Source organism: Dendrobates tinctorius, unplaced genomic scaffold (assembly GCF_039654945.1).
Source record: "Dendrobates tinctorius isolate UK_male_01 unplaced genomic scaffold, ASM3965494v1 ptg000060l, whole genome shotgun sequence".
Classification (NCBI taxonomy): Eukaryota; Metazoa; Chordata; class Amphibia; order Anura; family Dendrobatidae; genus Dendrobates; species Dendrobates tinctorius.
In genome coordinates this window covers 67,157,530-67,171,166 of record NW_027361728.1, presented here as the reverse complement: position 1 = coordinate 67,171,166, position 13,637 = coordinate 67,157,530, and the positions used below count along the sequence as shown (strand labels likewise).

The window sequence follows — 13,637 nt, the reverse complement described above, 5'->3', positions numbered from 1 at the left end:
GATTTTTCTTTTTACTGAATCTGGATTTGACAGTTTCTTGTTTTGAGAGGTTTCCTTCAGTACCGGCTTCTAAGAAGTGGCATGTGCTTTTTTTTTTTTTTCCACCAAGAGTTCTTCAAAAACCCTTCAAGAAAAAAAAAAAATCTAATCTGCTCACACCAACAACAATGTGGATTTCCCATAGAATTGAACATTCTTCCAAGCAATTTTTTTTTAGGAGAATTTTGGAGATAATCCACTCCAAAAAATTAATTAGAAAAAACTTTTGCTCAGTTTTTAGACTGGAAACTGAGTGGAAATGCCATGGGTTGTTTTATTTAATGACAATTTGGAGAGTTTTGGCTCCGTTTCAGCTTCAAAGACTCATCAAAAAACTGGGTATAAAGCCATTGGACTCACTCAGACGAGCATATTAAATGTTTGTGTACTGCACGTCTGCAAAATGGGTAGCTACAGACAGCACAAGGATCAATGCAAGTCAACGCGGCCGTTCACATGAAAGTCTTTACATGCAGGCCATGAGTCAGTTTGTTACAAATCACAGCATGCTCATTGCCATTATTGGCATGTGTGGAAGGAAGCTCCGCTGCTGTGACCTGCAGATAACGCCATGGTTTATAGGAAGTGATGGGCGAGCGTGTTACCCGCATGCTCGGGTGCTGACTAGTGATAAGCGAGTATACTCATGCTCGGGTGCTGACTAGTGATAAGCGAGTATACTCATGCTCGGATGTCCTAGTAATTTGGCGTGCTCGGTAATTTAGTTTCTGTCGACACAGCTGCATGATTTGTAGCTGCTGGACAGGCTGAATACATGTGTGAAATGTCTGTTTGTTAGGCAATCCCCTCATGTATTCAGGCTGTCCAGCAGCCATAAATCATGCAGCTGTGTCGACAGAAACTAAATCTCCGAGCACGGCAAAATACTCGGAGGACACCCGAGCAACTAGTATACTCGCTCATCACTAGTGCAGACCAAGTGTCTTCGGGGACCTCGAAAAATATGTTCAAGTTCCTGCGGCTGCATGTCTCACGCCTCTTCGACAGCCACAACACATGCAGGTATTGCCTGTCTGCCTGTTTGCTAGGAAAACCCTGCATGTGTTTCGACTGTTGAACAGCCTAATCCAAGGACGTTCGCTCATCACTATAAGTTATTTATTGGAGCTTCCTGACCGGTCTCTCATTGTAACAAGAGGGCGGCCATATTACTCCATATTACTACTGTAGTGATTATCTGTAGTGATGAGCGAGTATACTCGTTGCTTGGGTGTCCTCTGAGTATTCTGCCGTGCTCGGAGATTTAGTTTTAGGCTGGGGTCACACTAACCAACGCAAAATACGGTCAGTATTTTACATGCGTAATACGGATGAATGGCCCCTAAACAGTGATCCGTATGTCATCCGTAATCAAGGTGTGGTCGCGTATTTTGTGCATGTAAGAATCCGTATGTAATCCGTATGGCATCCGTATGGCGAGATTTTCTCGCAGGCTTGCATAATGGACATATAATGGAGCCCTATGACAGGGTTTATAACACAAACCAAAGAATAGATATAGACACATAGAATGCATGTATATATATATATTCTATGTGTATATATCTATTCTTTTGTTTCTTTATTAAAACTGTCAGTGTGAGTTTACTGTATCGTGCACTGAATTGCCGGCTTTGCTAAAAGACACCTGGTGCGTATTTCTCGCAAGTCACATGTGTGGTCCGTGTGTAATCCGTATTTTTTGCACACCCATAGACTTGCATTGGTGTACTACGGCCGTAGTACGCTGACAATCGCAGCATGCAGCAATTGGCACGGAGCGTAGAATACGGATGAGAAATATATGGCTGGTGCGATGGACCCCATAGAGAATCATTGGTCCGTGTCTAATGCGTGCTTTTAACACCTCTCACTCGGCCGTATTCCTCGCCAGTGTGACCCCGGCCTTAGTCGCCTCAACTGCATGATTTGCAGCTGCTAGACAGCCTGAATACCTGTGGGGATTCCCTAACAAGTAGGCAATCCCCACATGTATTCAGCCTGTCCAGCAGACGCAAATCATGCAGCTGCGTCGACGGAAACTAAATCTCCGAGCACGGCAGAATACTCGGAGGACTCCTGAGCATGCTTGGGGAAACCCGAGCAACAAGTATACTCACTCATCACTAATTATCTGCCTAGACAAAACGAGTGTAAAATGCTAATACAGGTATTTAGGAATTTATTCCTAGTAAGGTTTTTTTTTTCTATCCCTCTAGAATCCCTTTAACAGTAAGGTTGGTTTCACCTAGCATTTGTTCCCTCAGTAGTTTTGCAGTTTAGTTCAGCAGCTTCCTGCTGATTACAATTTCTGAATATAAACAGCCGGGGTGAATAATGTATAATAATATATTATTAGCAGAGCTATCAGATGTCCTGTATATGTGAAAACTGAATCCTTGCGCAATAGTTTGACTATATTTGTGTTAGCTATTTTATTTTTCTAACATTAATTGAAGTCCGAGCTTACGTTTCTTCTTCTTTATTGTAGCTTTAACACAAGTAGAGATTATCCGGACCTACACCGCCAAGCAGCCAGATGAGCTATCTCTGCAAGTTGCTGATGTCGTCCTGATATATCAGAAAGTTAATGATGGTGAGTTTAAAAAAACAACTATGGACTATGTGGCAGCAAGTTTACTAGTCTACTAGTGATAATCTGCTAATAAAACTGATTTTATCAAAACTATAGCAAACATCCCAGTAAGTGACACATTGCTGGAATGATTGTCTCTTACTCTACATCATGCTGCTCTAAAATTAGGTGGCAAAAACCTGGTGACAGATTCCCTTTAAACATGATTTCCTAGCATTCCGTTTACGGTCATGAATAACTCAACTAAGGCTACGTTCACATGTAACGGAACTCTCACGGAAATTACCGCGAGAATTCCGGATTCCATTCCACGGGAAAATCGCATTTTAAATTCCCACGATTTTCCCGCGGAAACACTAGCATTTTGCAAGCATAATTAGCTTGCAGAATGCTAGCGTTTTCCAAGCGATCTGGAGCATCGCTTGGAGAACTGATTGACAGGTTGGTCACACTCGTCAAACATAGTGTTTGACGAGTGTGACCAACTTTTTACTACTAATGCTGCCTATGCGGCTTCAGTAGTAAAAGATAGGATGTAAAAAATAATAAAAAAATAAAAAATATTGTTATTCTTACCTTCCGGCGTCCCGCGCAGCCTTCCCGCCTCTCTCCACGCTCCCGGTCCCAGTAATCCTTTGCGAGAATGACCGCGATGGCGACCGTTCTCGCGGGATCGCGACGTCTCGCGGTCATTCGCAATGACGTCATCGCGAATGACCGCGAGACGTCGCGATCCCTCGAGAACGGACGCCATAGCGGTCATTCTTGCAAAGGATTACTGGGACCGGGAGCGTGGAGAACGGCGGGAAGGCTGCGCGGGACGCCGGAAGGTAAGAATAACAATATTTTTTATTTTAAATTCTATTTTTTACAGGGATATGGTGCCCAAAGTCCGGAGGACAGTCTCCTCTCTTCCGGACCGTGGGTACCATCCGCAAATGTTCTGCTTACTTTTCGCATGGTGTGCACAGCCACATGCGGAAAGTAAGCAGAACAATGCATTCCTATGGGTGCGGGATCGCCGCAATTCCGCTAAATTAATGAGCATGCTGCGTTTTTTACCGAGAAGCGATTCCGCCGCGGAAAAAACCGCAGCATTAGCACAGCATTGCGGAATCCCATAGGAATGCATGGGATGCTTATTTTTTGGGCAAAATCGTGCGTTTAAAACCGCCGCGAAAAAATGCTACGTGTGAACTCAGCCTTAGGGGGCATTAGCAGAGAGTCTTCTTTTCCCCGTCTTTGAACTGCTTTCTTATTATTGGATAGTGTCATAGAGGGTAAAAAGTACCCCACCCCCAGAGAAAGCCAAAATAGGCATTTACAGCACGATCTAGTAAGATATGAAGTGAGGAGAACGTTTCACTCCCATCACTTACTGTCATTACAGCACTGTGAGAGGAGGATACGTAGAGCAGGGAGCCGAGCTCTTCACATACAACGCTCTGGACCTGTCATCGGTATTGGGAAATAAGGAGAGTGTTGGCATACCCCGATCCTTGTAGAAAGTCCAGAGCGTGTATGTAATGCACTCTGCTCTCCTCCTCTCTGGCACTGTAATATTATGAACCGATGGAAGAGACAACTTCTCAGTGTGGTCAAGTGGGACACCGTCAGTCTCATTAGATGGCTCTGAAAATGCCAGGTTTAATCAACTTTGTTTACTTTTCCCTTTTGTACCCCTGTGACACACTGCCTTTTCGTGATTGGGCAGCCTCAGAGGGGGGGAAGATAAAGGCCCCCAGAAAGGAATCGCTATTATTGCCTCCTTGATTGAAGGGGACATTTTTTAGATTGGGTGCAGTAAAATTCAGAAGACCACGAGGCCGATACATCAAAGCTTTTATGGCAGAAAAGTGACGTAAAGGTTTTGAAAAGTAGCTACATTTTTGTACACCATGTTCTTTCACCGACTTTTGAGTTTTATGCCAGTTTAAATGGGCGGCACTGAGGAGGGTGTTGCCAGGCTCACCCGTCAGTCACCAAATGTGCCAGTTAGTGATGAGCGAGCACGCCCATGTCCTGATCGAGTAATTTCGGCATGCTCTAAAAATGCTTGCGTTGCCGCAGCTGCATGTCTCGGGGCTCTTCAACGGCCGCAACACATGTAGGAATTGCCTGATTGCTAAATAATCCCTGCATGTGTTGCGGTTGTCCAACAGCCATGCAACCTGCAGCTGCGACAACTCCAGCATTTTTTTTTAAAGCATGCCGAAAATACTTGATTAGGACACAAGCGTGCTTATATAACACCTTATCCGAGCATGCACATTCATCACTAGTGCCAGTGTTTTGTACTCCACTCTTTGGGCATGGAGGCCCAAGCCACTCAGAGGAGACTCCGAATATATTAAGCGGCTCTTAATGAATTCAGCAACTTCAACTGCAGCAATACTGGCTGAGCGCAAGTGTGCCCTACACTGTGCCAGTCCTGATGAATCGTCCTTCATATCTCTACAACAGAATGGTGAAAAGGAACAGCAATGTGTCAGTCAGCGTTTCAGCCTCTTTATAATGAGGTAGACAGTTACAAATAAAGTACGGAAAGGTCAACTTTAATGCCACGTGTCATTCCTTAGAATGCTATAAAATATAGTAAATTCTTTACTGAGCTCTGAAATTCTATGAGCAAGATATGTGGTCTCCTTGGAACGCTAGGTTTTGTAGAACTAAAACTCCCAGAATGCACTTAGAATGCAACCTGAGGCGTGCAGTTTCACAGCACTTAAGCGCCAAAGGTTCGAGAGCACTCTACTTAATGGTATATGCAGGGTCCTTGCTGAGGCGGCCAGCAGTGTACTCTGTGCCCGCAGCCTAGTAGCGAGTGATCTATAGGGCAGTAGATTACTTGTGTCGATCATCGTGATCAGTGATGTTTTAAATATGAAAAATCCAACTTGCGTTACAGCAGAAAACAGACACTGACCCGTTTTTTTTTTTTTGTTGTTGCTGTGGATTTGTACATGAATAAGCAACATGATGCCAGAGGTCACAAATTTCAGGCAGAAGTTGCCTCAATAGGTGACATGTAACTTCTTAAAATGTTTTTCTAAATTACATTGGTTTACTGCCTACGTTCCCCCTCGGAGACTTGTATTAACATAATGTATCTTGATGTGTAAAGTGTATTGTGACATGTGTTATTAGTGATAGATTGTATTTTATCCGACAGTAGGGAGAGCTAGTGTTAATGTTTGGGACAAGCCCGGAATAAGAAGGGCTAAGGCAAAGGGTCAGAGACCGTTTCCTGTCAGGAAGTCAGATAGAGCCCAGCATGACCCAGAAGCAAACCTAAGGCTGGAGTCACACATAGCGACTCACCAGCGATCCTGACAACGATATCAATGTGTCAGGATTGCTGGTGAATCGCTATGTGATCGCTGGTGAGCTGTCACACAGACAGCTTCACCAGCGATCAGCACAGCGACGCCGAGCACGTTAGTAACCAGGAAGCTGGTAACTAACGTACACATCAGGTATCCAAGGGACGTGCATCCCTTAGATACCCGATGTGTACCTTAGTTACCAGCAGATCGCTGGTCTCCCGCCTGTCACACGCAGCGATGCGTGCTGGCCAGCGGGAGACCAGCGACCAAAAAAAAGTCCTGGCCTTTTCAACAGCGATACCGGCAGGGGGGCCGGTTGCTGATCGCTGTCACACACAGCAATCTCGCTGGTGAGATCGCTGTTGTCACAAAAATTGTGACTCGCTAGCGAGATCGCTGTGTGACTGGGCCTTAAGGTCTGACTAATCAGCAGAGCCGCATGATGTGGGTTTCGCGAGTGGAGACCGAGACAGTGGATAATGAGATCCGGAGTAAAGAGAATAATTGATGGAAGGACAGAGTGATGTAGCAGAGATGGGTCCTGGTAAAGGACACCTAGCAGGACGGCCCCGAGTTTATAACACAGAGAAAATGGGCCTGGACAGAGACCGTGAGACGTGAGATGAAAGTTCCAAGGCGTCGTAATGCAGAGAAGCCACGTCCCGGCCATATTGGCAAACTAGTTTCCTTAAGAGGGAAGAGGACGCAGAACCATGGGTTGAGAGTAGGACTCTCACTAACCGTCGTAGTATACTGGTTGTGCTGAGGACAGAAATGTGAGGTAGAGAGACTGTGTGAAGATGCTCCGTATTGTGGAAGAAACATTCATGAACTTGTGCACCCGCTATCTATTGTACATAGATCCCATCAAGGTATTGCTTAGAAAAAGACTATTATTCAGTGGAGGTCTGCCTCACTGAACTTCCCAGCCAAAGTCATCGGTATCACACGGCCTGCAAGGGCGTAGTGACCCTGTAGACAAAATCCACACACCCAGCCAGGATCCCCACCTTTATGTGATGTGCCGGGGCGTAAGAGAGGAGTACCTCACCCACGTCACAACTCCCCCCTTCACTGTGTAACGTCATCTTACTCCTCAGTTCTGCTTAATCACAGACTTCCATTCTTGTCATTTGCTCCACAGGATGGTATGAGGGCGAAAGGCTGAGGGATGGAGCGCGAGGCTGGTTCCCCCTGGAATGCGCAAAAGAAATAACATGCAAAGCCACAATAGAGAAGAACATGGAGCGCATGGGGCGACTGCTGGCCCTGGAAACTAACGTGTAGGACTAAGGGCATGGTGTTAGCACTGTCCTAACTGCAGGATTTGCACTATAGTAGCAGCACTGTGTAGTGAAGGACCAGGAGCGGTGACGGGTCTAGGACTTGGCCATGACCTGGCTGGCCTCTCTGCTCATCACTCCATGTTTTTAACCTTCTTTTATCTCTGGACTTCTTCTTAAGTGAAAGTTTTTACTCTCAGATCTTCAAGGTTGACACGGCCGGAAATGACTAGAAGAAAGCTGATGATCCGGAGACCTCACAACCCGTGGGATCATCCTGCACGGCCCGCAGTACTGGAGAACAGGCAAACTGCAGCTGTCAGAGCTGGGCCCATGTCATGCTCTAATGTCGGAGCTGATATAATGTGGATGTGAACAGGCGGGAGACGCACGAGGCGTTTTACCGGAATGAGTCTAGGTAGCCAGAATGATATTTTTCTGAAAGGGACTATTCCTTCATATCGGTTTTTAGTTTACCCTTTGGAAAGTCTCAGGGGGTGGCCACATCTGGGGACAATTCTTTTTTCTTAAACACATGAAATTGGGGCTAGAAAATCACTTTTGCAATTTGGGTTCATTACATTTTGCTTTCTCCGGCTCTTTATTTCCCAACACATTTGACTATGGTTAAAAGCGCTCATAAATCAGACAGTCAGAAACGCTCCCATTAACCTGCCAGAATGAGCTGACTGATGGACACTCAGTTAACTCTCTACAGCCAGCTACAGACAGTGCAAGGCAGAAGCTATAGCAGTGGTGCCAAATCTAATGAAACCATATTGCAAAAACACTATATTTTGAATCAAAACTGCATCTAAGCTAAATAGAAAATTGTCGCCATCGGTGGACTTCCTCTTTAATAAATTGCCGTTTTCTGAGCAAAATGGGGATGGGTGGGAGATTAGAAAAAATTTCTGTTTTATTTTTCACAAAACAACCGCAGTTAAATATTGGACTTGTTACAAGTTCTCTAGGGGGAGCATTTGGCGATTATAGGCCGTGCAAAGCTCCCCTGGGAACTTAAATGTGCAAATACCCTGTTCAGAGATGAAGAGGACATGAACTGTAGTGCCACCTATTGGAAGTAGAAATCCTAACAGTATAAACCCTTTAAATGAAGTTCCTCGTTTAGCTTTGTATCCTAAGTGATGGAGCAAAGCCCTATAACGGGACGATATTAACTTTCAGGGCTCGCTCACACCATAGCTTCTCTCATCCCAGAGAATAGGACCGATGAGGCTAATCACACTTTCATCAAGCTCTGATCAGAGTATCTGCATAATGTGATCTGATTCTCTTGAAGAGAAGATGGAGAACAACATTTCTGCATTCTGTGAGTCTGTGGAAATCTGACTGTACTTGGATGTCATCTGAGTGCAGTCCGATGTTTTTCACTCCCCTATAGACGTGAACGAGTGAGTGACATCACTAATAGATTGTCGGTGAAAAGATCGGGCATCAGCACTGCCCCATGGAGTAACAGTGGACCGAGTGCTATCTGATAGCACTCGTCTGATTTATACGCTCATGTGATCGAGGCCTTAGGACCCATCTCCAATAAGTGACACAGAGTTTCTAGTCTTTTTCCTTGTTGAAAACCCTATTTGAAAACTTATTGCAAGACACACGTCCCTTAATACATTTTTCACATTTTCAAAAGTGAGAAAATCAAATGTACGCCAGCTCTGAACAAGACAGCAAAACGGCAAGTAGCCCACTTTTCTTATTGTTCTGCAGCCGATGTGGGCTGTTACCTTTTTGGAAGTCCTTGTTATAGCCGATTGTATTTAGAGAGTAAATGAATGGACCTGCACGGCCCAAAGCTGGGGACAGGCAACAGGACATCACTGCGAATACAGATCACAGGCAAAATAGCTTAGAAATTTAACGCTGAAAAATGGGAACTAGTGAGTGACCGTAATCAGTGACCCCCTTGTAACATAGCACCCTTAGAAAGGGGACCTCTTGGTAATACACATTTTATAGCTTCATCAGTTAGATTAGTGATGAGCGAGTATACTCGTTACTCGAGATTTCCTGAGCATGCTCGGGTGTTCTCCGAGAATTTGGAAGTGCTCGGAGATTGTTTCTGTAGCCTCAGCTGCTAGACAGCCTGAAGACATGTGGGGATTCTCTAACTAACCGGCATTCCTCACGTCTTCAGGCTGTCTAGCAGCTGCGGCGACACAAACTAAATCTCGTAGCACATCCAAATTCTCGGAGATCACCCGAGCATGCTCAGGAAATCTCGAGTAACGTGTATAGTCACGCCTCGCTAGTTAGAATAAGTTTTCAAACTAAAACAATGCATATACAACACAAACTATTGTACATGATGGGCAGGAATAAAGTGTTGGCGATAACGGTGATACACAATAGTAAGACTCGTGACACTACTTCTGCTCTGTGTATAACAACTCCTATCATGTGTTTCCTTCCAGCATCAGGACAGTCTAGGACTGGGTTTTTTTTTTATAAAACCTGTATAGGCGTTGCACATTGTTTACAGGCCTTTTGTGCGGTTCTAGTCCTAGCGAGCTCCCATCCTGGGCCAAGCATCATGTGCCTTACTGCTCCTGATAAACTGGAGACCTGTCTGTAATTCCATTTCTAATACTGCGATGTTTTCTCATGTGTCTCTCTGTACATAAAGGATGTCAATAATGTCAAATATCAGGGCTGTGTGGTTGTGAATTCTTTTTTTTTTCGCCATAGTGTCAATGCAAGTATTCTAAGAATTCAGAGCAGAAATGGGCACATGGAGGACATTAGCGCCACATTACTCTGCAGTAACTGTGGGCACAGCGTACCGTTATATAATATTACATAAGACCTAATGGGGTTCGCATTGTTTAAACTGAAATTTGTTGTAGGGTAATTGTGCTTTCAAGCAACTCTTCAGAGTAAGGGTGGCTTCACATTAGCGCTTTTTAAGCGCACGCATGGCCGGGGGTAGCTCCGCCCCCGAGCCGGCTCTCTGCCCGGCGTGCCCGCCCCTTGCTTGTAGCGCCGCCTCCTAGCGCACAGCGGCGCCTGCGATCGGCGCACCCTATCTTTAGCATAGGGTGCGCAGATCGTGCGCAGGCCGTGCGCTAGTTGCGCTTTGACCTGAGCTGCGCACTTTTGACGGTGCGCCGTGCGCGCCAAAATCCGAAGTCGGATGTGAAGCCACCCTTAGATGTCAGCTGTACATGAAGAGTAATGCTATCTCAGGCCGTTGTATGACTTGTGTCCTGCTTTTTCACTAGTTTTCTCCTCTGCAGGTTCAATCTGTAATTTGCAATCCACTCTGAGCTGGTGGGAAATACTATCAGCTGTGATCTCTCCCATACGCAGGATAGCATACAATGATGAATTTCTGTGTTTCATTTTATTTTTTTTTTTTCTTAGGCACATAAGCAACATGGAGGGTATACTGCAGTACTGAGCGGTCTGCATGGGAATCCAGCACTGGAAAGAAATAACTTGTTTAAGTTCAGCATGATCTTTCTTTGTCTCTCCCACTCTCCATAGAATATAATGTCACATGAAAACAGTGTGTCTTATAGAAAACTTGGCACTCAGGTAAATCTTGTAAGAAGATTATTTTATCGTGTGCAGGCAATCCAAAAATAAAAAGACGTTTTGGTCAATGACCTTCATCAGTCAGACAAATTGCAGTGTGCACATACAGGTTTACAAGCAATAACGAACACGTAGGATCAGCAGCACATGCTATTGTAACCCTGTGCACACTGCAATCTGTCCGACTGATGAAGGTCACTGTATGACCGAAACATCTCTTAATTTTATTGTGTGCCGGCAATCCAAAAATAATCTTCTTCCAAGATTTACGTGTCATAGGATCCTACTTGGGCACCTTACCCAGGAGTGTAATTACCACTTTTGACGAAAACACTGTAAGCCTGGAGTCCATCTTGGGGTTTTTTCAAAGTAGTTGACAAGTTCGGGAGGTGGGGAAAGTATCTGATAACTGGTGAAGGTGGTTGATTTAATTGATAAGCTATAGCTGTTTCTTATATTCACATGTACTATTTAAGAAAATTTTTTTTTTTAAAATGCAGTGCCATTTTCAAATCTTGCTCCAGAGCTGGAATCCATTATAAAAATCCTTTAGGGCGAGTGCACACAGTGCTGATTTTTCCGCATGGATTTGCAGGTAAATCCGCAGGTAAAATGACCTGCGGATTCCCCCTGCGTTTTGACACCTGTACAATGGAACAGGTGTCAAAACGCAGCGGAATCTGCAGAAAGAATTGACATGCTGCGGATTTAAAACCCGCAGAAATAGCCGCAGCATGTGCATTCCCATGAACTAAAAATGCAAGTAGTTTTGCTAATATGGAGACCTCCGTTTAAAGGGAACCTATCACATCAGATAATGTGTAGGTTAATAGTTTTAGGCAGGTGCTCAGACACCGTACTAAAAGTGCGGCTGCCGGGAGAAAATGCTGGCGGCACCTGAAAGGAATAAAGTTCATCCTCTTCTGGGTGCCAAGATTTCAGTAAAGCAATAGGAAACCTTTCTAAGGCCAGGGTCAGTCTTGCGAGTGCAATGCGAGAAACTCGCACCTCAATACCCGGCACTTCGGACCGCAGAGTTCAGTTGCATAGAAAGACATGCAGCCGCACACTCCGGTCCTGAGTGCCAGTGCCGGGTATTGAGCTGCAAGACTCATGCAAATTTCTCACATTGCACTCGCAAGTGTGACCCCGGCCTAAAGGCCCCGTCACACACAACGACATCGCCAGCGAGATCGCTGATTTTGTGACACACCAGCGATCTCGCTGTGTGTGACACACATCAAAAACCGGGCCCCCTGCCGGGTATCGCTGATTGTGCAGGATCGTCCTGGGCCATTTTTTGATCCTTGCTCTCCCGCTAGCCAGCGCGCATCACGTGTGGCAGCGGGCGCCAACGATCAGCGACGCAGCTCCCGGCGCGAGCATGCAGGTTTCTAAGGTACACATCGGGTAACTAAGTGACGCGCGCCGCTTAGTAACCCGATATTTACCTTACATACCAGCGTCTTCGCTGGTGAGATCTGCCTGTTTGACAGCTCACCAGCAATCCTGACAAGGTCGTATCGTTGTCGGGATCACTGGTGCATCTGTAAGTGTAACGGTACCTTAACACTAATTCTGCAGGTTAAAAGCCTTATTTGATGTGACAGGTTTCCTTTAAGTGGACATTTGTATTTTCTTCATTTGGCTGTATCTATCCAGATTATTATCTTCCAGACACAAAGTAGCTGTAAATGTAAAGGTTGGAATTTATACAAATCATCAGTTCTCAAACTGCTTCCATGACACTTCCCTGTATGTATACTGTTTATAGCCAATGCTTGACCTCAGTGGTGTACCGCAAGACACCACCAAGGCCAGTGGTTAGCTGCAGCCAATGTGCCAGAATGGAGGGCCAGTAGGAATTATTTATTTTAGCAGTATTGTTATTTGTGGCCAGCTTTTACAGGAAAGCAATCAATTTAATTATGTATTTGATTTTTACATAGTACAATCTGTATTAAAAATAGTTTGAAATTTTCACACTGAGAAATAATGCTTTTTTTTTAGATTGTTATTTTTTCAGAAAAAAAAATACAATAGCCACAATAAACAGACTCCCAACACCACCCTATCGGTTGTAGTGGTGGGTGTGTAAAGGTGACTGAAGGGATGGGGGAGCAGGGTCAGCGGAGACATCGTATATTGTGATAGGTGGATCATGTGTTATCAGCTGTGTATAGAGGTTTTTACCCGCCGTTGTAATCCTGCCTCTGATACTATGGAGCCTTGGTGCAAATTCTTCCAGAAATGACAGGGACTGAGCCTAAACCCAACTGGCCAGTGTGAACATTTCAAAATTACTAGTTTATTTTTTTTTTTCATAAAAATTGTGAAAAGAGAAAAAACATGTAACACAAAAACCGGATTTTAACAATAGATAATTTTCACAATCCAATTACTCCCGTTAAATAATATTTCTAAAAATTTTTACTCCACTCACTTTATCCTGTTGCTCCAGTTAAGGTGATTCTACTGCATATTGGGCACCAATCAAGGCCCAGAATATACCATGCTAAAGGCACGTTCACATCTTCACTATTTTACCTCAGTATTTGGAAGCCAAAACCAGGAGTGGGTGATAGAAAACATGTCACCACTTCTGTATTTATTATACTTTTCCTCTCCTGATTTTGGCTTCCAAATACTGAGGTAAAATACTGACCAAATACTGAATGTGTCCCATAATTACCGGGCAACAGACCCTTGTTTTAGCAACCGTACAACGTTTTGCCATGCTAGGTAGCGGAGAACAGCCGGGTATGCCAGCACAACCATCCTTCCATCATGATTTACTTTCCAACGTGCACTGGAAAAAGACAAATCAGC

At 44.7% G+C, this 13,637-nt stretch overlaps 1 protein-coding gene across 2 annotated transcripts in view; it reads left to right on the top strand.

The window, feature by feature from the left end:
- ARHGEF26 (Rho guanine nucleotide exchange factor 26) overlaps positions 1 to 9,920 on the top strand; it is a 213,379-nt gene extending 203,459 nt beyond the window's left edge. For both annotated transcript variants that reach the window (XM_073579025.1, XM_073579026.1), the window contains exons 14-15: positions 2,531 to 2,635; positions 7,106 to 9,920. In XM_073579025.1, the coding sequence (XP_073435126.1) occupies positions 2,531 to 2,635; positions 7,106 to 7,248 (248 nt within the window). In that variant the 3' untranslated portion in view covers positions 7,249 to 9,920. The remainder of the gene's footprint in view (positions 1 to 2,530; positions 2,636 to 7,105) is intronic.
- Positions 9,921 to 13,637: the final 3,717 nt, after the last annotated feature.